This window comes from Copadichromis virginalis, linkage group LG7 (assembly GCF_057382275.1).
Source record: "Copadichromis virginalis isolate Kocher_CV1m ecotype Utaka linkage group LG7, C_Virginalis_male_GT1.1, whole genome shotgun sequence".
In the NCBI taxonomy this organism is placed as follows: Eukaryota; Metazoa; Chordata; class Actinopteri; order Cichliformes; family Cichlidae; genus Copadichromis; species Copadichromis virginalis.
In genome coordinates, this window is record NC_140624.1 from 15,801,763 (window position 1) to 15,829,018 (window position 27,256).

The 27,256-nt window shown below is 41.7% G+C and overlaps 1 protein-coding gene across 1 annotated transcript; it reads left to right on the plus strand.

Annotated features, from left to right (window-relative positions):
* The first annotated feature begins 875 nt into the window (after positions 1–875).
* On the plus strand, positions 876–15,102 carry duox (dual oxidase). The gene is made up of 29 exons (XM_085462100.1): positions 876–1,071; positions 3,012–3,178; positions 3,529–3,592; positions 3,963–4,059; positions 4,275–4,365; positions 5,477–5,579; positions 5,656–5,828; positions 5,910–6,085; positions 6,210–6,328; positions 6,422–6,559; positions 6,645–6,758; positions 7,097–7,299; positions 7,524–7,709; positions 7,947–8,172; positions 9,352–9,445; positions 9,531–9,706; positions 9,786–9,855; positions 9,990–10,031; positions 11,020–11,198; positions 11,296–11,526; positions 11,616–11,715; positions 11,796–11,845; positions 11,936–12,063; positions 12,147–12,300; positions 12,452–12,684; positions 12,766–12,924; positions 13,000–13,155; positions 14,474–14,602; positions 14,687–15,102. The coding sequence occupies exons 1-29, from the start codon at positions 993–995 to the stop codon at positions 14,807–14,809; spliced, it is 3,960 nt and encodes a 1,319-aa protein (XP_085318226.1). The 5' UTR covers positions 876–992; the 3' UTR covers positions 14,810–15,102.
* The last annotated feature ends 12,154 nt before the right edge of the window (positions 15,103–27,256 follow it).

Below are 27,256 nucleotides of genomic sequence, written 5' to 3' on the forward strand. Positions count from 1 at the left end.
AGGGCAAATACAGCAAACCTTTCACACATTATGAAGGTCGGATTTGATTGGTGTTTCAGTGTGTGTAGTTTTACGTCTTGTTGACTCTGAAATTAATGTTAATTTAGATCATCCTTCAAAATAAGAGTTCGGAGGCGTTACCAAGATGTCTGCTGAGATAGTGGTGTGCGATACTTCAATTTCGGGTTGGGAAATTGATAACAATTAAATGCATGGCTAGTGTCGCCTATACCAATAACAATACCGATACTTTTAACCGATAAAGGCAACTTATCTAGGGGAGAGGAGTGTGACATGATTCACCGGATGAATCATCATAAATCATCATAAATGTGCAAATTCTGGACACATTTTAATGACCACTGAATCACTGTGAACTTTCCACAGTACTTAGTTAACACAACAAAAAACGCTTTCAGCTTTTCCCTTATTGGACACGTTTAATAAGTTTTACTGTCATCTGAGCGCCTGGTTCACTCTGACAACTGCTAATATATGTAGTACAGTATAAAGCAGGTAAAAGGAAGTTATTTTCCATTTTTTCAGGTTATCATGTTACATTTGAAATTTTTGACTCAAGAACTCCTGGTTGCCCACCTGAGTTCATGCACATCCCAGTCCCAAAAGGTGACCCTGTCTTTGACCCGACCGCCTCCGGGAAAGTCCTCCTGCTCTTCCAAAGAGGACCGTGGGACAAAGAGTCAGGACAAAGTCCCAGTAACCCTCGCATACAGGTACCAATTCTTTCTTGACCATTGTGTTAAGATAGAATTGTGTTGCGTCTAAGGTCTTCAGCGTAAATGTGTCTCTGTGCAAACAGCTGTATGGGCAGTTTTTTCCTGATTTATATGTGACATGCACACTATACAATACAGGTGAACTTGGTGACCGCCTGGATAGATGGTAGCTCCATTTATGGCCCCTCCACTTCCTGGTCCGACTCCCGGAGAAGCTTCTCTGGAGGCCTCCTCACTTCAGGCTCTGAGTGGAACATGCCCAAGAAAGGAGGACGCCAGATGTGGAGCGCTGCTGATCCCTCTACAAGAGAAGCTGTAGCAGAAGGCCTTTATGGTGAAAAAACAAAGTTTTGATAGTGTCAAACACTAATTTCCCATTCGACAAGATCACTAAATATAAATAATATAAAAAAGGAACAAAATTAACCCTCATATGTAATTATAATACTTACATGTAGGAGGACATATAGCATGTAGGGAATAGCTTTTTTAAAACATAATTATTTTCTATAAATGGAGTCTGGGAAGCCCACACAAATAGTATTATTTTACATTTTTTAAATCTTAATTTTGTTTGCAAGAGATGACATTTAGTGTGCCAAAACTTAACAATGCAGTTGCCTATTATCTGAATATTTTCTTCTCCTTAAAAAAAAGTAAGAGGAAGTCATTATATATCGAGACTGATACTGAGGTTTTTCCACATACACTATATGGAAAATATTGGGCCACACCTCTTAAATTCAGGTGTTTTTATTCAATTCAATTCAGTTTTATTTATATAGTGCCATATCACAACAGCAGTCATCTCATGGTGCTTTATATTGTGAGGTAAAGACCCTAGAATGATAGAGAGAAAATCCCAATACTCAAATGACCCACTTTAAAAACGCACTTGGTGACAGTGGGAAGGAAAAACTCCCTTTTAACAGGAAGAAACCACCAGCAGAAACAGGCTCAGGGAAGGGTAGTGATCTGCCACAGCCAGTTGGGGTTAGAGCAGGGATGGGCAATCTCAGTCCACGAGTGCCGGTGTCCCTGCAGGTTTTAGATGTGTCCTCGAACCAACACAGCTGATTTAAATGGCTAAATTAGCTCCTCAACATGTCCTGAAGTTCTCCAGAGGCCTGGTAACGAACTAATCATGTGATTCAGGTGTGTTGACCCAGGGTGAGATCTAAAACCTGCAGGGACACTGGCCCTCGTGGACTGAGATTGCCCACCCCTGCGTTAGAGGGAGACAGGATGACACTGTTATCACCACAGGTGTATAAAATCAAGCACCAGTCATGGAGTCAGCCTTTGTAGACAGTTGTGTAAGATTGGGTCGTTCTGAAGAGCTCACTGGATTTGAGTGTGATACTATAGCAGGATGTCACCATTGCAACAAATTAGGTTGTGAAATTTCTTCCCTGTAGATCTAAGTTCAAGCATTTAGGAACCATAGCAACACAAAACAGCAGACCATGTAAAGTTACAGAGTTGCCAAGTGAGGCAGATAGTGTGGAAAAGTTGCCAACACTCTGCTGGCTCAATAACTGCAGAAGTCTAAACCTTCTCTGCATGAACATCAGCACAAGAATGGTGAGCTGGGAACTTCATGTCATGGGTTTCCATGGCCGAGCAGCCCCTCTAAGTTAAAACTGCAGGTGCCTCAGTACATTTGTCCACACAGTGTATATGTTTTTGTTTTGTAAGCATCACTAAATCATTGTGATTGCACATTATATAAGTCCAAATCACATAACTCTCTTTGTACGCCATGTGGTAATATCCACCCAATCAAGAAAACAAACACCCAAAAAATGTATGCAAATACTTCTTCACCCTCAGTCTGTGTTACAGTCTGCCAGGGTGAGTCAAGGGAGGCCCAGACTGACGTGGGTTATGACTCTGTAGTTGTTTTGTAAATGGCCTGTCACGGCAACCACAGTAAATCCCTTTCTTTATAGCAGAGAAGATGGCATGCAGGTGTCATGAAACCAGTGTTTTTGTTGGCTGTCTGGGGAGGATCTTCTCCTTTTGTTGTCACGTCCTTAAAAACAAGTAGCTAAATTATTGTTCTATTAGCGGTCAGAGATCTTGAAAAATCAACACAAAATGAAATGGACACTTGGCTAAAGATGCATGAAATATTAATGATCGTTCGGTTGATTTTTATTTTATAATATTAACTGTAAAGGCAATTTCTGTATATTGTGTTGTGATAATAATGCAAAATGAAATGATGGCAGAGGAGAATTTGCTAGATTTTCTATCTTCTTTTCTGCCCAGAGTTGGGAAATGCCTGGGCTAACGAGAACGTGTTCACAGCAGCAGAGGGGATTATCTGGTTTCGGTACCACAATCATATCGCCTCCAAACTCCACAACAATCACCCAGAGTGGTCAGACGAGGAGCTGTTTCAAAACGCCAGGAAGACCGTTGTGGCCACATTCCAGGTAGATGGAAAAGTCTCCACGTAATCCTCTCGCTGCACAGATGCTGATTTAATTTGCACTCTTGAGAGAAGAAGGTTGCATCAATGCTAGGTGGTCGTTAAAGGCGAATGCATCATCCCTCACTCATTTGATTAGCACTTCTGCTCCCTGCGCAAGCTGTCATGAACCGCAGTGACCATGTCTTGATGTTTTTAGTTGTTTTTAGAACAATAGATCATTCACCCGCAATTAATTATTTTTAAAATGTAAGCTACTGGATTCATCATCACATCAATCTACTGCGTTATGCCTGGTTCATACACAGTTTAAATATAAAAAACTGATGTTTTTCCTGCCTTGTTTCCACACAGAATATAGCTCTCTATGAATGGCTGCCTGCGTACCTTAATGGCAAAAAGCTTCCTCCCTACCCAGGTAAGAATCAGCCAGAGTGCATGTGCATGTAGAAGCAGGGAAGAACAGGTCATGCACCGGTGACCACAAGCCGTGGTGAGGTGAGCCATTGGTGGTGGAGTTTGACAAAAAGTGTGTGCCGTCAGCAAAGCATTAACCCGAGTCTTCTTCTTGTGCTGAATAAGCAGCCACGGCTGAAGAAAGTTAGAAGATAATGGTCAGATGATCCCATCACCTCAGTCGCTTTTTCACTGTTTCTTCTATTCACTGCGTTTGTTGGCTCACTGCGGTAGAAGTTTGCATGCTTGAGGAGTAATTCTCACTCTGTTGTTGTTGCTGTCACTCTTTTTTTCACTTTGTTTTTATTATGTTCTGACTTACATGTATGCAGGTTACCAGAAGTTTGTTGATCCAGGGATCTCACCTGAGTTTCAGGCTGCTGCCATACGGTTTGGTATCACTATGGCTCCACCTGGTGTTTACATGAGGTAATGATTCTTTATTTCCTGGGACCACTGGGAACAGGGGGAATGGGGAACACACCTCTGAAGTTTAAAGAAACGTACCACTGCTTCCCATATTTCCTTTGGAGAGAAATAATAAAAGCTCAGTATCCTGCTGTTAATATTGTTAGACAGCATGTAAAACCCTACATCTAGATGCTGTGAGAATAACTGTGCGTTGTCGCTTTGTTTTCCTACAGAAACAGAACCTGCCATTTTCGGGAAATTATCAACATCGATGGGAGCACATCGCCAGCAATGCGCCTTTGTAACAGCTTTTGGAAACGTCAGGTATGTTTTGTTTAGACTGCTGCATTTTATTAAGTTTGCTATAGTGCACCACACGCTTCACCACCAGCTTTCATTTTGATGTTCTTATTTGTATAAAAGATTTTTAGTGAGAGCAGGATCAAAGTAGTTGTTTATTTCTTTTTAGTGGAAACACAGAAAGAGACAAATCCCAAGGATGACTGAAAAGATATTTAATCAGTTCAGTTTTATGTAAATGCTGCCAGTTCACTGTAAGAGTTTTATCAAGGTGATTTGAAAAGATAAATAGTGTACAGTATTAGTGATAGAACCCCAGTAATCAAACAGCGTGAGGAAGCACTTGGTGACAGTGTGGAAGAAGAACTCCATTTTGGCTTTTGCCATTGTAACCTGAATGTGACGTGTGTCCCTCTATCTTAATAAAGTGATTTACACTGCTGGCACCAAGTATAACATCTACAATATCTGAATCTAGGGCTTGTATCAAGAATCTTAGACCTAGAGCTTTCCAGTTTAGAATTATCACAGATTTACTCAGATTCACGCTCACTGATCTACTAGGATTGGGAAGGAGACTGGCAGCAGCAAACTCTGTAGGAGTAAATTAAGACCTCCAACCCACACAACACACAGGACCAAAGATTTATGAAACAGAAAATTTGCTTTATCTAAATGTCTTGTTCAGTTCCATTTGGCTTTTTGTTAAAGTAGGAATACTTTCAAGTAAAATAAACAACTCAAATATACCACAAAAATAATTTAGACAACCGAAATGAATGTGAAAACCAGAAAGAAATGAAATAGTTCAACACCCCAAACAAAAAGGAAAAGAAAGGAAAATGTGTTATCAATTAACTATTTATTGGATGTCAACCTTCAGTTTCTTATGATGTCAGTTTAATCAGTTATCAGTTTATCTTGGTCCAAGAACAAAAACCAACCCGAGCCTCTGAGTTTCACCATGACTGGTTAAAGGGTGATGGAAAGAGGGGAGAGAAAAGAAGAGCATAGAGAGGCATTTTTTTCTGTGTACAGTATTGTGCATGTGACAGAATTTAAAGCATGAACTACTATACTATGCACTTCCCATTCCTAGATTTTAAAATGTTTCTATCATTCATTTTTTCCCCAGGAAGTTAATATGAAGAAAAGCCAGGATGTAGATGACCTCCTCATGGGAATGGCCTCCCAGATTGCAGAGAGAGAAGATAATATTGTTGTGGAGGACTTGAGAGGTTTTTAATCTTTCTTAATCACTACCCAATAAACAAATAAATATGCAGCGCTCTGATTTTATTTATACTTTGATAGATTTTATGTACGGACCGTTGAGGTTCACCCGGACAGATCTGGTGGCTATGACCATCCAGCGAGGAAGAGACTTTGGTCTACGGAGTTACACTGAGATTAGAAAGGCTCTGGATTTGCCTCCTGTAAACAAATTTGAGGATATTAATCCTGAGCTCAACCACACCAACCCACAGGTACAAATCTGAAAACCAAACACACAGTAAAGAAAGTTGGGCATTAATTCTGGGAATTAAACGAATGTGTTGTTGCAACAGTTGCTCCGCGACATTGCAGAACTGTATGATGGAGACATCTCAAAGCTGGAGCTCTTCCCTGGAGGACTGCTGGAAACTCTTGATGGGCCGGGTCCTGTTTTCTCCGCTATTGTGCTGGATCAGTTTGAGCGTATAAGAAATGGAGACCGCTTTTGGTTTGAGAACAAGCAGAATGGGTAATTTCAGTTTCCTCATACAGTAGAAAGAGAATATTTTATCCTTTACATTTACAAACTTCTGAACAGAAAACTCACTGCATTTGAGTTAGTCGTCTCAGTGTTTTTTTTCTTGGGGTTCCAGTTTGTTTACGGATAAAGAGATCCAAGCGATCCGCAGTGTGACGTATCGTGACGTCCTTATTGCGGTGACAAGTGCAGAGGCCTCACATATACAGAATAACGTGTTCTTCTGGAAGGATGGTACAAATAAATTAAGTCTATGATCAAAAAGTTTCAGTTTTATATATAAATATGTCCTTTAAAAATAAAAAAAGCTCTCTTTGTTGTCATTAGGTGACCCCTGCCCTCAACCCACACAGCTAAATGCATCAATGCTCCATTCTTGCACTAATGCCACAAAACTTGATTACTTTGATGGGAGCAGGGCTGGCTTTGGGATATTTGTTATTGTCATGTTCCTCTTCCCTGTTGGTAAGTATCGTCACGGTCTCGCTGTCTTCTTGCCTGGGAAAAACTTTGATTTGAATGTGAAGCATTTGATTGTTTTCCTTTACAGTGAGTTTTCTGGTGGCCTCTACGGTGGCGTATCTAAGAAAGTATCGCTACAGGAAGTTCCAAAGAAGAAGGAAAGCTGGTGACAGAACAGATGAGCCGGCTGTGGGACTCAGTGGTATGAAATCAAAATAAGATTTAAAAGGAAAAGCTTCAAACGTTATTTATTTGCTGTGTCCATTGTTGGGTTAGATCAATGTCAGTTTATGTCATCAGCTATGATTTATGTCTCATTAAAAAATGAGCCAGTTGTGTGAATATAACTGTAAAAATATGTCATCTAATAATACTAATGAATCTAAGGATATAGTTGACCTTAAACCTACTAGAAACAAGAAAAGCTGGAGATGGTTAAAGAAGTTTTTAGTTTTTCTCTGCTCATGTTCTTTTAGACTCCTCCATATTTTATCCAGAAAGCTATCACAACCTTCATCTCATTCTGCTTATGTTCTCTAGCATACGAGTGGCAGGGTCATAAAAAACAGTTGCAGCCCGTCAGCGTGGAGATCGATGAGAAGCGGAGGCTGCAGGTCTGTGACAGATCTGGAACTGCTCACCGCTGCATCAATCTGCGCAATCAGGACTACCTAGATGTCGTTCTCTCCAACGACTGTCAGCAGAAGGCTCTGCTGCTCAAAGTGCCAAAAGAGTATGACCTGGTGAGTACTGGGATAAGATGGTTTTAAACTATGGATACAGTTGTAATCAGATTACCAAAAACCCAGAAATGCCTCTGCAGCATCTGGTGCAGGCACCAACGTTCTCGCTGACAATGTGATGCCCCCCCTTTTTTTCCACCTCATCTGGTCCTAGATGCATGCATGCATCACTAAAACCCATTGCTTTTATCACCCTCTTCCTTTTTAAATAATGTTTTACACAGGTGCTGTTTTTTGATGAAGAGAGCAAACGTATGGAATTTGTCAGGCAACTGCGCCCAGAGGTGACAGACGTCAGGCCGGAGGTTAGAGTCAGAGAGATGAGGGAGAAGGGACTGCTGAAGGAGGCTTTGACCAGACAGCAGAGGGCTCAGATTGTTGAAACTTTCATTCGCCACGCTTTCTCCAAGGTACAGTCACCTTCTGGATGTTTATGTCATTCTGTCTCCTGTCACCTGTGGCGGCAGCTTTGTGCTTGGCCGCAAAATGTCGTCAATCCTAGTTGAAGGTCAAATTAGACAGACCACAAACCAACAGAACTAATTGTTGGTCTTGATTGTGATCTCACCTGCCATGACATTATGCTGCTGACGTTTGTGATATTAGTAATGACACTATGGTGACATGTAATAACACTTCCCTCACAGGTCTTGGAAATAGAGAAGTGTGACGCCGGAGACATGAGTGGCATATCCCACAAGAAAGCCAGGGAGGTTCTCCAGTGTGAGCTGACGGCGTTGGAGTTTGCTGATGCACTTGGCCTCAAATCCGATTCCTTATTTGTGGACTCCATGTTTACACTAGCTGATAAAGATGGCAATGGATACCTCTCCTTTCAAGAGTTTCTGGATGTTATTGTTATCTTTATGAAAGGTAAAACTAGTGACTTCAAAGTATGCTCTGCCTTTTAGCCACGGCTCTAAAAGTGCATCTGCAATTTAAATTCTTTCAATAGTAATTAAAAAACAAACAAACTCCAAAACAACAAACAAGAATGGGTTTCCAGAATTTAAAAAAATGCTGGAACAGTATTTAAAGCATCATGAAAAACAGTCCAACTTCAAGTAAAAATGAAGAACATCAGTCACACACATGAAAGCAGTTACACTGTAGATACACTACTCCAAAAAATAAAGCAACACATCTCATTTAGGAATGATAGGATGCCACATTGCATAATGATCAACATACAGAGGGCTGAATTCAAGAGATCCTGGGGGATCTCCTTCCAGATTGACCAAGGCATCACTGAGCTCCTGGACAGTTTGAGGTGCAAACTGGTGTCCCAGAAGTGTTCTACTGGATTTAGCTCAGCCAGTTAATGTGTGCACAGGCCAGCAGAGGTGGACCTGCCACTTCTGGTATTCTATGCTAACTGACAATCGGGCTCCACTGCCAGGAAGTGAACACGGGAGCCTGTGAGGATGTTGGGCCCTCAGACCACCCTCATAAAGTCTATATGTGATTGTTTGGACAGGGACGTTCACACCACTGGCCTGCTGGTTGTCATTTTCTTGCTCTGGCAGCGCTCATCCAGCTCCTTTTTGCACAAAGGAGCAGATACTGATCCCGCTGATGGGTTAAGAAACTTCTACGGCCCTGTCCAGCTTTCTGCCCGTTTCCTGGAATCTCCTCCATTGTCTTGAGACTGTGCTGGGTGAAGTAGTAAACTTTCTAGTAATGGCACATATGTCGTCCTGGAGGAGCTGAACTACCTGTGCAACCTCTGTAGGGTTCAGGTATCGCCTTGTGCTACCAGTAGTTACACTGACTATAGCCAAATGCAAAGGTTGTGAATAAAAAGTCCGAAAACAACCACCTAAATCATTCCTTTTTTGGGGGTTGTTTCATTGCTGCCTCTCTGGTGCACCTGTTAACTCCAAAGAAACTGAAACTGATTAACAAGCCCCTCTGCTACTTAACTGACCAGATCAATATCCCAGAAGTTTAACTGACCTGATGCTGTACTTTGAAAAGACTTCCTTTAAATTTTTTTGTTTTGATTGATAGACATTTAAATTCTGATGTCTGATGATATGTGTATGTGTTCAGGGTCTCCAGAGGAAAAGTCCAAACTCATGTTTTCTATGAACGACATTGGCGAAACTGGTTTCTTATCAAAAGAAGAATTTGCCAGGATGCTCAGGTTTGGTCTTTCCCTTTTTTTACGAGTGCACCACATTTATTCTGTGTGTTTTATTTGTCATTTTCAACCTTTTGATGAATTGCAGGTCTTTCATAGAAATCTCCAACGGTGCTCTTTCAAAGAGTCAGGCAGAGGACGGCATCAAGGCCATGATGCAGGCCGCGGGCTTTGATGACAAGGAGAAAATCTCGTGGGAGGACTTTCATTTTCTGCTGCGGGATCAGGAGAAGGAGCTGCAGTTTGCTCAGCTCAATGTCAAAGGTTGGAGAAAGTTTTGTTTAAGAGCATCCTCATTTTTCTGACCTTGTCTGATGCAGTTGTGTGTCTGGCATGTGCACAGGGATGGAGAAACAGGGGAAGAAGAAGCTGAGTCGAGACCAGAGAGTGTCCTTCATTTGTCCGGCAAACAGGTGAGAAAACTGGATGCCATAACTCATTCACATCAAAAATGTTTGCAATACTTAAGACAAAAATCCAGGATTATTTCTTTCTTTTATCCAGCTTGTATTTCTATGATGTTCAATATTGTTTTGCTTTTTTTCAGCAGTCACAAGACAGACGGACCAGAGATACGCAAACGGAAAAGGTATGGTTTCTTTAAGTTCTTTAAAGAATGAAAATTATGAATACCGAGAAAGACAAAAGTCTACCACAGCTTTAAATAAAACCATACTTGGTGTGTGAAGTGTATTTACAAGACAACCTAAATGCAAAACCAAAGGTGAGCCTTAATTAGGCTGATGAAGTTCAACAATTAAAGTAAACAAGTAGAAAACAAACTAAAGGAAAATGGGGCAAAACTTAAAAAAAGGCGTAAGCCTAAGTTGCAGAAGATGCTGTGAGTGACAAAGACAAGGCCCAATCACATTGAAGGACTGATGGACACACAGAATAAGTACACACAGACAAAGACGGGAAGTGAAAACAAAAGAAGGCACACAAGAAAAGTAGTCTTCAAAGTAAGACGTGAAAAATTTTAAAGAGAGACATCGGCTGCTTGTCACTATGCTAACAAGTCTCCTGGCTTCCTTCACTTGGATCCTTTCCTTGCATTTCAACTCCACTCAGCAAGCATGTGAAAGAAAGAAAGAAAGAAAGAAAGAAAGAAAGAAAGAAAGAAAGAAAGAAAGAAAGAAAGAAAGAAAGAAAGAAAGAAAGAAAGTGAGGAAGGGACAGCCCGAGCTGCCAGTTGAATCCTTGCTTGTGTAGTGTTAGTCTTATACATCACTGAGGTGTGCCCTGCTGCACACCTGAATCACCTTTCAAATCCACAAGTAAACACAATGCCTGACAATGTAACTGTGTGTTGGTTGTAAAAATATAAAAACAAATTGGTGCTTTTTATGATGCTGCAACACTTTGAAGTTAGATTAACCCACCTACTTAAGTGTGCTAGATTAATGACACACATTCTAGGTGGGGCAGCAGTTAGCAGTGTTGCCTCACAGCAGGAAACGTTCCACCAGCTGGGTGGGACCTTTTTCTGTGGTGTTTGCATGTTTTCTGTTTTCTTTTTGCATCTGTTTTAACACTTAGATTGGGAAACAAAATGTAACAGGTTCAACTGTTTTCAGGTTAAACGTCCATACTCCAAATGTCTATGTGAAGCCAAAGCGCGAGAAGTACATAAAGAACCCGGTCCAGCAGAAAATCCAGCAGTTCAAACGTTTCGTTGAGAATTATCGGCGTCACATTGTGTGCTTCATCATCGTGTACGGCATCACAGCTGGTGTTGCACTTGAAAGATGTTACTGTGAGTGGAAATCTTCCTTGTGTGTCCCCACTGCATCACAGCCCCGTAGCATGTTCATTTCCCCCCCATCTAATCTGAATACAATTACTGTGCGCAGACTATGGCTTGCAGTCTGTATCTACAGGTGTCCCCGAGACATCCATGGTGGGTATCATCGTGTCCCGTGGTTCAGCCGCTGCCATCTCCTTTCTGTTTCCTTACATGCTTCTCACCGTGTGTCGCAACCTCATCACGCTCTGCCGAGAGACCTTCCTGAATCGATACATCCCCTTTGACGCTGCCATTGACTTTCATCGCTTTATGGCCACGAGTGCCATCATCCTCTCAAGTCGGTATTTATGGGAAGGATGGTCACGATTTGATGTTTGGTGATATAAATATTCATGTGGTGCTCACTGTTTTCTGTTTTCATTACAGTTGTTCACAGTTTGGGCCACGTGGTCAACATCTACGTCTTCTCCGTCAGCGACCTTAACATCCTATCTTGTCTCTTCCCAAAAGTCGTATCAAACAACGGGTAAGACTTCAAACGAAACCTTAGATGTTGCAGATTTTGGAATTTTATCCCAGTTTATGTTTGGCGTGTTTTCCTTTTAGGTCTGAACTTCCTCCCAAGTGGTACTGGTGGTTCTTTCAAACTGTTCCAGGTATGCTATGAAATAGTTGATTACAGACATGCTGCAGTATTACTTTTTTAATAATTAATTTGCTTGCTCTGCATTTTTCTTTTCTTATAGGAATGACTGGGGTCTTGCTTCTCTTTGCGTTTGCATTCATGTACGTTTTTGCCTCACACTATTTCCGTCGCATCAGTTTTCGTGCATTTTGGATCACCCATTACCTCTATGTTGCCGTGTACATTCTTGTAAGTACTATTTGGGTTTAAAGCGCACAACTGAGGCAGTTTTGAACAGCGGTGTGATACCAGCTTTGGTTTTGTCCTGACAGACAGTTATTCATGGCAGTTTCGCTCTGCTTCAAGAGCCTCGTTTCCACATCTACCTCATCCCACCTGGCCTGCTCTTCCTCCTGGACAAACTAATCAGCCTCAGTAGGAAGAAGGTGGAGATCCCGGTTATCAGAGCTGAGCTGCTGCCATCAGGTGACCCTTTCGGGAGATTAAACATGGCTTTTCTCTATTAAATGGCTCATTGTTCTGTCTCGACCTGATTTCAATCTCTGCTAATGAAAATGTTGCATTGTCTTCACTGAAATCATGCAATGTGTTTGTGCATGACTTATCCTACCTGCAGGTGTGACACATCTGGAATTCAAGCGGCCACAGGGCTTTGTTTACCGTTCGGGCCAGTGGGTTCGCATAGCATGTCTGATGTTGGGCACGGATGAGTACCACCCATTCACTCTCACATCAGCTCCTCACGAAGAGACGTTGAGCCTGCACATCCGAGCTGTGGGGCCGTGGACCAGCCAGCTCAGAGAGCTCTACACCGAGGAAAACCTGCTGGAGCTTGGAGCTTTTCCAAAGGTAGGTTGTTTTTGCATGTGGTTTCATCTGAATCTCAGTTATTTTCATGGCACTGGTATTCATCTTTCACTTCACCCTAAGCTGTACTTGGATGGACCTTTTGGCGAGGGCCATCAGGAGTGGATTGACTTTGAGGTGTCTGTTCTGGTGGGAGGAGGGATTGGAGTCACCCCGTTCACTTCAATTCTCAAAGACCTGGTGTTCAAGTCCTCTGTCAAGTCCAAGGTTTTGTGCAAAAAAGTGAGTCCTGAATGAAACAACCAGAAACACATTTTATCTTGAAATTCTCCTCCTAACAGTCCTGTACTTTTTCAGGTTTACTTCATCTGGGTGACACGGACACAGCGTCAGTTTGAGTGGGTGTCAGACATCATCAGGGAGGTGGAAGAAATGGACACTCAGGATCTGGTGTCGGTCCACACTTATATCACTCAGGTGGCTGAAAAGTTCGACCTCCGCACGACCATGCTGGTAAGATCTGCAGTCACCATTTCAAAGTATCACATGAAATAGAGAGTGTAGTGAAATGTATTTAAACCTTTATCAAACAATTAAATCAATATTTGTATTAAAGGGATTGTTTAGGACAGTGGTGTTCAAATCCAGGCCTCGAGGGCCGGTGTCCTGCAGGTTTTAGATGTGTCCTTGATCCATCGCAGCTGATTTAAATGGCTAAATGACCTCCTCAACATGTCTTGAAGTTCTCCAGAGGCCTGTTAATGAACTAATCATTTGATTCAGGTGTGTTGACCCAGGGTGAGATCTAAAACCTGCAGGACACCGGCCCTCGAGGCCTGGAGTTGGCCAAACCTGGTTTAGGATACCAAATGCCTTGATGAGAGTTAGATGACAAGATTCATGTCACTCGCCTTCTAACAAGGAAGCTAACCTGTGCAAAACATCTGTAAAGCTGGCTATTAAACACATTACATCTTATTTGTCTAATTTTGATAAAACCTTTACTGATTTCTTAGCAGAATCGCTTTCATGGGCACGATTAGAATTTGCTTTGTTCCTATTGAACAGTCAGAGCAAGTGCTCCTTTGAAACCACTTTTTACAGGTCGAACAAATAGAATAGAGCACATGACTGAGTTTCACGGGCTGTTTTCCCTGGTTTCCAGACTTTTAGCTGAAGTTTTGAGTCATCCATTAATTAGAAAGCTCCTCCATTTAGCATGTCAAAAAGTGTCCTTAGGCAATATACCGGTGCCCTCGGTGCATCTCTTAGAGTGTGAAAAATGATATTATGCATAGAGTATAGATCTGTTTGAATCCCACTCGTAGTACAAAAGTATGCAAATTTATTGTAATTACCCAAACCGCTATCAATCTTCCCATGTGAGGAAAGTTAATAAGTGGGCTAACATTAAACAACCAGAGACTTGGTGTTTTAATGGTCACGGGTCACAAAACTAGAGAACCAAAGAAAACAAGATTAACAGCCAAACAGAAACATAAAGGGAGTAGTATCCCTGAACCTGGTGTGTGTTTCTGTAAACATGTAAGACTGACATCTTGCTTAGTTTTCAGAGTTTGGTGAGTGTCTTAAACAGCAGGATACTACAGGACCGCTGCAATCAGTGTAGAAAACAAAAACAACAAGCTACAATGAACCTGTAATTGAAAGCTCCACTAGAATGAGACACAGGAAGGCTGCTGAGACTGAATCCCAGCTGCCCTGAAATGCAGTCTAACGACACTTTTGAAGCAAATGAAGTGATAACTCTTGTCAGGATTCACATGAGTACTGTACTCACTAATGAATTTCCCCATCTTTGTGTGTGCAGTACGTGTGTGAGCGCCATTTTCAAAAAGTGTGGAACCGCAGCCTCTTCACCGGCCTCAGGTCCGTCACCCACTTTGGCCGCCCGCCCTTCGTCTCCTTTTTTAGCTCCCTGCAGGAGGTTCATCCAGAGGTCAGGCCTTCATCCGTCCTTATTTACCCGACGGAGGACATGAGTGGATTATTCTAACGTCTGAATTTGTATCATTTTCTTTAGGTGGGTAAAATTGGAGTGTTCAGCTGTGGTCCTCCAGGACTGACCAAAAATGTGGAGAAAGCTTGCCAGCAGATGAACAAGAGGGATCAGGCCCATTTCATACATCACTATGAAAACTTCTAACTTATTTACAGAAAGAACAAAACTAGCCATGTTTATGTGTTAAGAATAGAGAGTGGTAGAGCCATTTTGGTAGACTCTAGTTTTTATTTTAATTACTTGAATTACTTGAAGGATACAACCTGATACATTTTAATCCAATCATAAACATCATTGTAGAATCAATAAGGGTATATCTTGTGAGAAATAATGTACCTATAATTTGTCAAATCATTTTTATTCATTGTGAATCTTGTGAGTGTTTTTATCTGAAGTGTACGGCCGGTTTATATTGTTGATTTCTTGCTTTATTGTATCTGTATTTATCTAACTTTGAGAAATAAACAAACATTTTACATTAAAAATCTGGAGGGTTTTGTGCTGCTTTTGGCTCCTTCTGCAAGCTTTTGGACTAAACATTCATTTCAATAACCAAAACTCCTAAAATGGATTTGCTGGTTGAGCGGTAAGCCAAACAAGCCTCACTGCACTAAACAGTGGATTGCATTTATTTATTGCTTATAAAACACACTTAAGATCAGATGGGTGGATGCACGGGTATCATAAAGTTCTAGTTTAACTTTAAGCACGAGATACAAGCTGACGTGACCACAGAAACACTTAAATGCATTTTGCACTGGTAAATGTTTTACTTGGCTGGCACAGGTGGTAGGAAAACACAGAGGATTTACTGTAACTGTGTGTGTTGTTTAGCTAAACCTCTCTGCTGGTGCATAACAGTCAAGAATATTTCACCAAGGCTCTGAAGCATGACTGGGTCTAATGATTGCTGTTCTTCACCTTGCACACAGTTTCACAAATTGAAACTATTGTCCAGCTTGATGCATCTGATCTGACAGACACTGAGAAGCTTCACTGGAGCAGCTGAGGTGAAAGGCCTTAAGAGTTTCTGAGCAGCACTAATGAGGAAGACATGGTCTTTGAAGTAATATGGATTTTGTGCCTCTGGGTCAATTTTATTTCAAAGCAGTTCATAACAACAGTTGTCCTGAGGTGCTTTTTGTTTTAAGGTAAAGACTGTAATTTTAGGGGGACAACCCCAACTGTCAGACCATTTACCATTTGGCAGAGCTGAGAAGGAAGAACTCATTTTTTAAATGTTTATTTATAACATTTAGAAAGAACTCCTTTTTAACAGGAGAAAACTTCCAGGAGAAGCAGGCTCAGGGTTATTCAAATACACCAGTTGGTGGGTTAGTCTCAAGAAAGAAAAGGAGAGCAGAGAGACAAAAGTTAGTGACACACAAAAGTGGCACATAACCACACAGGGAGTCAAGAGAGGGCATCAGAGAGAAAATGCTCAGTGCATTGTTGGGAAATTAGTGCAACAGCCTGAGACTACTGCAGCACGCCTAAGGCAAGGTTCAGGGTCACTGGATCCTGGAACTGTAAGGTTTAACAAAAAAAAAGAAAATTTAAACTCTAATCCTTAAAATAGAGATAGTGTTCGTGTCCTGAGCCCAGAGTGGAAGCTGATTGCATAGTAGAGTCAACTAAAAAATCATCCTCCCAGTCTCTAAGAAGCACAAGTAAGCCACAGTGAAGGTAATCTAAGAGCAAAGATTAGGATTATATGGCCCTTCACAGGCCTGACAAGGATTTCATAAACATCTTTATGAACATAAACATCTTTACTGTGGATGACTACAACACTGCGGGTCAACTGATTTCAAAAGGTTCAGAGTTTTATTGTGACACTTACTAATCTTATGTTGCCATATTTAGAGTACTGTGTGGAAGTCTGGGGTAATACATACGAAACTTTACTTCAACTCTCACGTAAACTTTAGGGAAAAAAAGCAATCGGGATCATGTATCAAGCCAGAATTTAGAAACCACACTAACATTTTGTTTTCAAAGTCAAAAACCTTGAAGTTCATGAAACTCATGAAATAAATTAAAAATTAAATTAAAGAAAGAAAAAAAGAAAATTAAATTTAATGCTGATATAATTGACCATTTTATATGTGAGTATATTGGTTTATTTCATTTTATATGTCGAAATAGTTGTCATCATCATTCTCATCGTCTCGTCTCTGACATCTGCTCTCCGTCCTATAACACTTAAAAAGACTAAAATTAGCAAATGAATAGAATCTAAACTAAAACTAAACATTTTCAAACCCTGAAACCTGCACTGGAGACTAATGGAAATGAAACTGAGATTGAAACTAAACGTCAAAATAAAATAAAATAAAAGTTCACACTGATTTGAAAATGCAAAAGCTACAATAACTCGGTCACTGGCTTCCTTGGGAGATAAAAGGTTATCTAAAGAAATCATTTGGAAGTTTATTGCGCCAATCAGGAGACAAGGAAGCAAAGTTACATTGCTGGGAAACTGTTTGCAAGACGCAGTATATAAATTCTTACTTGGAAACACCTGTAGAGACTATATGAGAAGCAAGAGGTGAACATTTCCTTGTTTTTATAATGTGTAAAGATCACATGAGTCATTACTAATTGTCACAAAGAGCGTCTCACGCTATTAGAATTATTCTGTAGAACAAAGGTGACACAGGAGGTCATTCTGCTGTTTACTCCTTCATATCAGCACCTATCAGCATCTTTAATGCAGTGGCTCAATTTTCCTACTGCTGACTATAATGTAATTTATTTGAGTTACTCTGATACGTTTCCCTGTTCTCTGAAATACTTACAGTAATAAATACAGTAAGCATGGTTACAACTGTTGTACTCTAAGACCGCTGGCTTACAGTACAACTTCCACAAACGTCCCAAGGATGTGCCATACCCTTAATTTATCATCATGCCTTTGTCACCTACATTCACTCATTTTAAAATTTCAAAATTTAGTGTTACGGCGGGGTGCGCCGGAGTGTTTAGATTTCAGGACCCAGATGCAGAGAGAGAGGTGTTACAGGAGACGTGACGGGGCTTTAACAAAAGGCGAGCTTTATTTAGCTGGTTGCAGGCAAAACGTGAAACTAAGAAAGCAAAGAAGACTGAACACTGTGCAACTAAAGACTATGAAACTCAGTGAAAAAACTATGAAGAAACCATGAACACTGAGTAACTATGAACACAGTGAAAACAAAACCCATGACTGAGAGATAACAGACGACTTGAACGTGAACACAGGAAGCCTGAGGACATAAATACACACATGAGGTGATCAGGGGAAGTGGAGACACAAGAGGACATGGCTGACTAGAATTAAACATAATGACAGCACAGGGGAGATTTAATCTAACCACATGAACACAGAACACACACAACCTTTTTCAAAATAAAACAGGAAACATAACGAGACACAGACATGACTGGAACTTGACAAACAAAGAAAACTTGGACATGAAACATGACAGATAAACATACGTAGACTTAACATGACAGGCTGATACGGAAGACTTAACACAGGGATGAGACAAATGGGGAGCTTGATAAATCATGAACTAGAACTGTAACCTAGGCATGACAGAATGTAAGTAGATAAACTGAAATGAAACTAAACTCAAACGAATAACAAAAACATCAACAACCTCATAACACTGGGTCACACGACCCAGGACCATGACATTTAGGACTGGGGAGAGTATCAAAATGACATGTCTCAGCAGCAATGTAACTTTTAAAACCTTTCAAACATATACTTCTCCCAGTATAGTCAGTATTCGTTCGGTTCAACACACCAACACAAACAAAGCGCCTGCACTAATATAGTGTACTTAGATTTGTTACATTACAACTGGAAAATATGTTTTCGGTGGCCAAAATTTTGATAACTAGACGTTACAAAAATTTGCATTATGATTTTGTCCTCTTTTCCTCAGAAATTCTCAATTGTTTTATTTTGCTTATCTTTAAGTGCATTTTCTCTGTCTGGTGCGATAATGTCAAACAGAGGTTGAGTCATGCAGTAAGTAGGGTTTTTTGGCTTGACTTTATGATAAAGATTCAGGAACAAAATATATAACAAATGAATACATGTCAGTGTGGGTCAGTACTGAGAGAGTTGATAAAGGCACAACTATAATCCAGAATTAGATAAAAAAAAATTTCATTGTTAAATGTGTAATGGGAGCGCAAACAGAGAGCTGTGATTAAAGATTAAGTATGCAGCCTTACCCTCAGGTTACGATCTCAGGCAGTAGAACATAATGTCACTGATAATGGATAAGCCTTTCATTTGTAAATATGTAATAACAATGGGATGGCACAGTTGACTCAGATCTGCAGAATTGGAACTGGAACTGATCCGACCTGCATGGCACATTCACATTTACAAATGTATTTAAACTTTAAAACAGTGCCACTCTGGTAAATTCATTAAATTTGAAAGCAGAACTAATAGCTGGTCTTACTTTTTTCTTCATTATCAGTTAATAATTAACTGCTGCCTTACTTACACTATGCAAAAAAAACCATTTGGTTCGAAAAGATATTTTTAAAGAACAAACCTCAGTTGTTCTCTTTGTGCGTGACGTCGATCGGTAAAACCCCACTATGATCAGGTTGCTTCATTTCATTTCAAGTTTTTATTTTATTATGTAAGATAAGATAAGATAAGATAACCTTTATTAGTCCCACACGTGGGAAATTTGTTTTGTCACAGCAGGAAGTGGACAGTGCAAAAGTTATGACGCAAAAATTAGAATACAATAAGAATAAATACAGTACACAGCTGTACAGAATAGAATAAAATAATATACTATATACAGTAGAATAAAATAGAATAAAAATATACAATAAGATAAAAATAGAATACGAATGCTATATACAACTGAGTAAAAATACAACGATGCCAGAAAAGATTATTGCACTTAGTGTTATTGCACATGTGTGGATGTGTGTGTTTGTTCAGTTAAAGTCTTTATTATGGAGTCTGACAGCAGTGGGGAGGAAAGACCTGCGAAATCTCTCCGTCCCACACCGTGGGTGCCGCAGTCTCCCACTGAAGGAGCTGCTCAGTGCTGTCACAGTCTGCTGCATGGGGTGGGAGACGTTGTCCAACAGGGATGACAGCTTAGCCGCCATTCTCCTGTCACTCACCACCTCCACTGGGTCCAGAGGGCATCCTAGAACAGAGCTGGCCCTTCGGATCACCCTGTTCAGTCTCTTCCTGTCCCCAGCAGAGATGCTGCCGCCCCAGCAGACCACACCATAAAAGATAGCAGAAGCCACCACAGAGTCATAGAAGGTCTTCAGGAGTGGGCCCTCCACCCCAAACGACCTGAGTCTCCGCAGCAGGTACAACCTGCTCTGCCCTTTCCTGTAGAGGGCGTCTGAGTTATGAGTCCAGTCCAGTCTGTTGTTCAGATGAACACCAAGGTACCTGTAGCTGTCCACAGCCTCAATGTCCATACCCTGGATGTTCAGTGGTTGCAGTGGAGAATGCTTGTGCCTGCGGAAGTCTACCACCAGCTCCTTGGTTTTACTGGCGTTGATCTGGAGGTAGTTCAGCTGGCACCAGTCCACAAAGTCTTGGGTCAGACCTCTGTACTCCTTGTCGTCCCCATCAGTGATGAGGCCGACTATTGCAGAGTCATCAGAGAACTTCTGCAGGAAGCACTGGGTGGAATTGTGGGAGAAGTCTGCAGTGTAGATGGTGAAGAGGAACGGAGCCAGAACCGTTCCCTGTGGGGCCCCCGTACTGCAGACGACCCTGTCCGACACACAGCCCTGAGTCCTCACATACTGTGGTCGGTCGGTGAGGTAGTCCAAAATCCAGGTAGTGAGGTGATGGTCCACTCCAGAGTTCTCCAGCTTGTCCTTCAGAACCGAGGGAATGTGTATTAATGTTTGGTAATGCATTTGGTCTGATGCTGAGGTTTCTTGATCTGTCTTACCAATGTGAGGATATAAAGTAGCCTTGAGTGTAAAAACAAGAATTTAAGGGTGGACTTAAAAAATGTAAATAAAAAGATCATATTCTGGATTAAAAAAAATTCTGAGCTTTAAAAATCTGGCAAAAACTCTGGAATTGAGGTTTAAAATTTATGACAAAGCAGTCAGTAAGCATGCGTTTGCCTATAAGTCTTTCCTGCATGTCCTTTATTGATAAACATGCCAGTCTAAATAACTGCAAAACTCTTTTTTACCGGTTTATTTATTATTAGTATTATTGCAGATGTGGTGAAGTTGTGGTTGTGGAAAAACTGAGATCCTGCTGCTCTACAATGGTCCTATTTTCTTTTTGCTAAAACAGCTGTGGTCTCGGTCACCTTGACATAGAAAATGCTGCTGTCAGAGAAACAAGCGAGACGAGCCATCTTTTAGAAAATAGGATCCAGGGCTGAAAGTACACTTAATGTCTTGAAGAGGTGTCATTTTATGTCTGAGGGAACATGCTCACCACTCTTTGAGTGTGTTTTTCTTCTATTTATGCATTGTGCAGGAATTATTTGAATACAGCAAGCACTCAGTAAAAAACCAAAGTTGTTGAACATGGTCTGTGACCTTTGATGCACTGATGCAGATGTGTACACAGCCGTCTGACACCTTTCATCAATTCCGGACATACAGTCATGCTTTTAGAAACAATAATAAACAGTTGTTAGGCAAGGAGATAAGGAGCTTTGTGAATATAGGCGCAGAAAGACTTTGTCTACATGTGCATTGTCACGTTTACTGGAAGGAGTGGACTCAGTAAACTCGGAAAGGTGAAAGTTCAGTGTGTCTATGTGCAGTCATCACCAGTTCTGCTATATACAGTGTACAAGGGGAAATGGGGCTCCAGGGATACAGGGGAAAAGGCATCAAAACATCGGACACTCCTCAACTCATTTCTCTCTCAGGCAGGCTCAGCACACCCCAGGGCAGTAATCAAGGGAAGATGTGTACGGAGGGAAACACACACGAATTCAATTCAAGGCAAAACACAAACAGAAGCAGCCAGCACTTCACTAACTAGATTGTTCAACAATCCAGCAAAGAATGACAGCCAGCAACTATCTGGATTGTGGCTGCTGATGAGATAATTGGAGATAGGTGGGGGATTTCCATAGGTGTGTAGAGTCTAGAGCGGGAACCCAGAATGAGTCCCACCCAGTAGCATAGACAACAACATAGAAAGAGAAAGAGAAGTGGAGAAGAGAGAAGCAATAGAAGCAATAGAAACTGAAGCAGAGAGATAGAGAGAAAATAAAACCTGATCAGCCGGAAAGGACTGAGGGACCACGACATATATAGTTTGTTTGTGTATGACAAAAATAAAGTGACAACAAATGAGACAGGAATGACTTTATCCACCACAGGAATGCTCTTAAGAGACACAATAAATCAGTCAAATCAAAGTGATTCAGTATGCAATAAATGCACCTGACACTGAACTTTGACCTGCATCAAAATACAGGTCATGTTTAAACTCAGCAGCTACTCTGTGAACCAGACCCATTCAGCTACTCATTAACTCAAATATCAGCTCAACCAGATGACCCACTGTAGCTCACACTGAGCATCAAAATAGGGAAGAAAGGTCATTTAAGTGACTTTGAATGTGGCAGCGTTGCAATACACCAAACTGGACAATAGAAGATTGCAAAAACGTTGTCTAGTCTAATGAGCATCAATAAATGCCGCCGCCTCTACCTGAGTGTTGTCCATGTCTTTATGACCGCAGTGTATCCATCTTCTGATGGATGCTTCCAGCAGGATAACAAGCCACATGACAAAGCTCAAAGCGGTTTCTTAAACACTGTACTGAAATGACCTCCACTGTCAACAGCTCTCAGTCCAACATTTGGGATTTGGTTCAACAAGAAATTCACGTCATGGATATGCAGCCGACAAATCTGCAGCAACTGTGTGATGCTATCATTTCAATATGGAGCAAAATCTCAGAAGAATGCTTTCAGCAGCTTGTTGAATCTATGTTATGAAGAATTCAGGCAGTTCTGGAGGCAAATGAGTATTCAACCTGGTAATAGCAAGGAGTACCTAATATAGCTCCAAGCCCTCCTGGGTTTTAATTGCACCTTAGAACACATATGCATCAACACTACAATGAGCGGGTGGAGGGAGGTTTGGAGTCTTCTCCCACCCCCATTCTCTGCGGCCTGCTGGAGCGGGAGGGCTAGTAGGAGGAGTTGGCCGTCCGACTGCGGTCTGGGGTGTGGGGCCTCCCTGCTGCTGCGGAGTCGGGGTGGTCTGCCTCTCCCCACCGCAGGGAAAAGGGTAACACCACCTGGGTCTGGGTGCAATTCCCCCCTCCAGGGGCGGGGGCACCTAGACCCGGTTTGTAGAGTACGCTTGGGGAGTGTGATTGTGTGTACAACGTCTCTTTATGTCTGTCTCCACGTTGGTTGAGTGTGGAGTGAGTGCATATGAGAGCATGAGGGTGGGAATGGATGTTTGTGTCTGTGTGTGCCTGTATGTCTGTGTCTATATGTCAGGTTGGGTATCAGACGCCACCTCTCTGGGGACACCTCAGGCCCTCCAAGGTTTGGAGGCCTATCTCCACCCACCACCACTTCCCCTGCCGGTGGCGGACTCCCTCAGGTGTCGGTGTGTTGGTGGTTCTTTGTATCTGGGGGTGGGCGTCCGGGTACACACCGGCTCACTCCTTGGCGGCCGCTTGTCGGGGCCTGGGGCCTGGGGCTCGCTCGGGCCCCTTTGGAGGTGGGGTGCCCCCGGCCTCTCGGCCTGGGGCTCGGTCACTCAGGCACAGCTGGGGGCCGGCGGAGCTCACGGGCGCGTCACTGCAACTCCCCCTGACTTCTGCTCCGCGGCTGCTGGGCGAGCCCTCATCTGGGACTCTCCTCAACTCTTACTGGAACAGTGGCGCGGCTGCCCCTCTGTTGGTCTTCCTTGGTCTCTTGTGTTCTGGGGGCCTCTGGATGTCTGGAGTTTTGATCTCCTCCATACCCACTTCACACCCTGGAGGACGGGGCTGTGGCCCCCCCACACTCCCTAGCAGATCATTACATGGAGAAACCTTTGGAATGCAAGCATGCTGATCCACACAGGTATGCACACATGGGTATTCACAGACGCGGACTAAAGCTTTCTTGGCTGCTGCCTCAAAGCACACTGTGCGCTGTCTATCTTGCGTGCTGCACAATATCGTTTATTACTTAGTAAATATTGATATCTATGACTAGCTAGTTTATTGTGATGGTGCTTTGTTTTCTCTATTATTATGTTGCTCTTTGTTGTTTGCTGTCTCCTCTGTTTGTTTTTTTTGTTTCTTTTTTTCTCCATACAGGTGACCCAGGAGTTCTTTTTTTTTTCTCTCTCTTCCCCCCCCTTCTCACCGTCTCTTCTCCCCTTTGGTTTTCTTTCTTTCTCTCCCCCTCTTTCTCTCATTCATTCCCCCTGTCCTATTTATTAAAAAAAAAAAAAAAAAAAAAAAAAAAAAAAAAAAATGACAAAGGATGAACTGAAGCTCTGCCATCACGTAATGTCGCATACTGCTGTTTCTGATGTCATTTAAAAAAAAAAGGAAAAAAAAGGAGTACCTAATATAGAATGACAGCACGGTGTGGTTCTCTGGCTTAGCTGTAGGTTTAGGGTGCTGCAAAGAATGGTAAACCTGGCTTGCATCTGCTACTTAACCTCTCTCCCATTATAGTAGATGTAGGGCCGGAGCAGAGTGCTCTATAAGTGCAAAGCACAGTAGGTGGCTGTGCAGTTAGACAGAGGAAGAGAAAGACTCAGCGTTCCACAGACAGGCAACACCGTGGAGCAAACATGTCCTCCTTTGCTTAATACAAGGGAAAAACTGCATGTACAACTGGCCTTATGCCTCTCTGTTGTTACTGATGACAACTAAAGTAGCTGAGTGAGTGTGAATGATTTGTAAAACTCAGAACACAAAACTACCACACCACTGCAGGAGGTCCCAGTCAAATCATATCAAGTGGGTAAATAACAAAAATAAATCTTTCACTACATTTCCTTCAATCGAGGCAGTTGTTTAAATGAACTGTTTAAAGTACAGTTTAAATGAACATTTGTGTCTGAAATGTGGGTGTGTTAGCATGTATTTTTGCTTTCCTGCTGGAAAAACTTGAAATATTTCTTGGTTAATTTTAGCCCTTTAAAGACAAATAATACACAAATTATAATGCACATATTTTTTTAAAAAATAAGAATATAAAAATTATATCAGCAAATCATAATTTACACTAACTACAGTGCTGTCTTCCCTGGTGCAATCTGAGGCCATGACCAAGTCCCATCTAGTGATGATGAGACATGTTAAAGTGCTATGCACATACTCACAGAATACTCTTTTTTTCTAACTTCCAGTAGAGATACAGTTTAACAGAGCAGCCATTCAGTTACACTGTAATTATTTTATGAGCTTTTTCGATAAGAATAAAGAAAAAACAAAGCTTTTACCAAATGGTCCTTTTTTTTAATCACTAAGGCTTAAATTTTTTTTAAAAGTTTCTAAGTTCTCTTGGTGTCTGTTCAGATATAAGTCATGCCTGCTTAGGCTAATGACAACGGTAACTGACGTAAAAGTGATTATTTAGCCTGCAGCAATTCTCAACATAGAAGAAAAACTCATTTTCTATTCCACCCCGACGCGAGTAACGATCTGAGCCTGACCACTGTAAAAATGATCTCTGCCACAGCCCCTGTTTTGTATCATCTTTTATAACGAGCTGTTTCTGTATTCATACTTCTCAAATTCGGTGATGTATTACTTTTGGCTCAGTTTTTGGTCCTGGTGAATATTTAATGAAAGCCTATTATGGCCACATGTGCAGGAGTCACTGATCAAATAGCACCATCTTCTGGTAAAGGCGTTTATTTTTTTCCACAGCACTTTGATAAAATCCACTTCAAGGTCATATTGGTTTGTGCTGCATTAGTCTTTTCTTTTTAATAGATTTTCATTGAAATACATTAAGCTCCCCTTGAAACACCCTTTTTCCTCCTCATGTGTTAATGCTTCTCCTTAAGCAGGAGTAACGCTGGATTTAATGGGTCAGTGCCCGTGACGAAATGTTCTAATCTTGTTTTAATCAGGTGTCACATTCTCACAGCAATATCCAGGAAGGTGAGTTGTTAGGAGAGTTGCTGAGCTGCGGATTGCTGAGTTCCTCCCATCTTACTCAGCCTAACAGTATGTCTCATTCACTTTACACAGTTTTCCTCGATGGGTAGAGGATTTGACTCTCGCACTCCTTGTTTTGTAAGTCCCTGGTGATTTCGAGGCCAGTCAGCACAACCCAAAATAACTGTGGAGCCTTCTGACATGGTTGTTCTAAATTATCTTCTGGGCTGTAACAGAACAGAAAAACTAGTTAGACACATTTTTAATTAAATGGGCCATACGGATATGAAATGAAGACTTTAGTGAATGTTTGATCTTCCAACAAGACAGGAAAATAATGCAAAATATGTTGAGGGTGTCTAAGCGCTGGTGAGCAATGTGCATTGGTGTACTTAAGAGTCTGTTAATCTTCTTAGTGTCGCTAAGTACCCAGCTAGAAATCAGCTACTGTCCAGATTGTCTCTTCCTGGCCCAGATAAACGACTCAGACAACAACAAAGGGAGGCTTGAAGAAATATGTGGCAAGGTCTCTTCACTGGCATGAAATATGCACCTCCCCTCCTTTGGGAACTATTTTGACAGAGCTGTGGAAGAAGTTTTGGTGGATTTCCTCAACTCGAAGATGTTTGGCAGTGGCACCAAGAGGTGGTTCGTGAAGAGGCAAAGAAGACAGCAGCAGCAGAGGTCTGGCAGGAAGCCATGTGCCAGGAAGAAGCAGAGATGGGCAGCTAAGATTCTCCAGCAGCACAGAGAAAAGATCCTGAGCGAGCTGGATGTCAACAGTGTACTTCCTTACCTGGTGTATGACAAGGTTTTTTCACTGGGAGAGTACAAGGAAATACTGGGACAGGATTCGGACAAGAAGCGGACCGAGATATTCCTGGACCACCTGTCCTCGAAAGGGCCTGCTGCATTCAGCTCATTCTGCTCTGTTTTGGAGGAAGTTTGTCCTCACCTGCTAACCTGTTTTCTGTTGGATGGAGAAGGTAAAAACATTAATAAGCCTCTAATTACACCATTAAGCAGTAAAGCACAAAAACAAGAGGTCATAGAGGGTCTTTCTAATAAAAATGTTTCAGCTCATTAATCTGTGGCAGCTTTGCACTTACATGTTCAAAAGTTTTAATTATGTACACATATAAAAAGTACAATACAAAGGAAATTAAACTACTTTGCAGTAATCCAGCACAACAGACTAATAGCAAGCAAAAATAGCTTCTTAAATCTGGGTGGCTGAGGGGATTACTGAGCCGCCAGCGTTCCTAACTAGCCTCTGACAACATATGGCCTCAACGTGGGTGCAAATGCAGGGCCTTGTCTGTGCCGCACTACTCCAGGTTAATGTGTTTTTACATAAAACACACTCTCACAAAGAGAAGTGAGTGTCTTCCTTACATGTGGCAATTTCCCACAATTACCAGCTCATGAATTCTTCTGCTTGTTCACCCGGTCAGAGAGAAAGAGGTGTAAATCAGCCAAGT

What these genes read in the sequence shown, in the direction of transcription:
- duox (XM_085462100.1), top strand. Translation starts at nt 993, where the DNA reads ATGCCCAAGAAAGGAGGACGCCAGATGTGGAGCGCTGCTGATCCCTCT. An exon ending in TTCGCCACGCTTTCTCCAAG is followed by an intron (nt 7,710 to 7,946) that starts GTACAGTCACCT and finishes CTTCCCTCACAG; the next exon opens with GTCTTGGAAATAGAGAAGTG. An exon ending in TGCAGGAGGTTCATCCAGAG is followed by an intron (nt 14,603 to 14,686) that starts GTCAGGCCTTCA and finishes CATTTTCTTTAG; the next exon opens with GTGGGTAAAATTGGAGTGTT.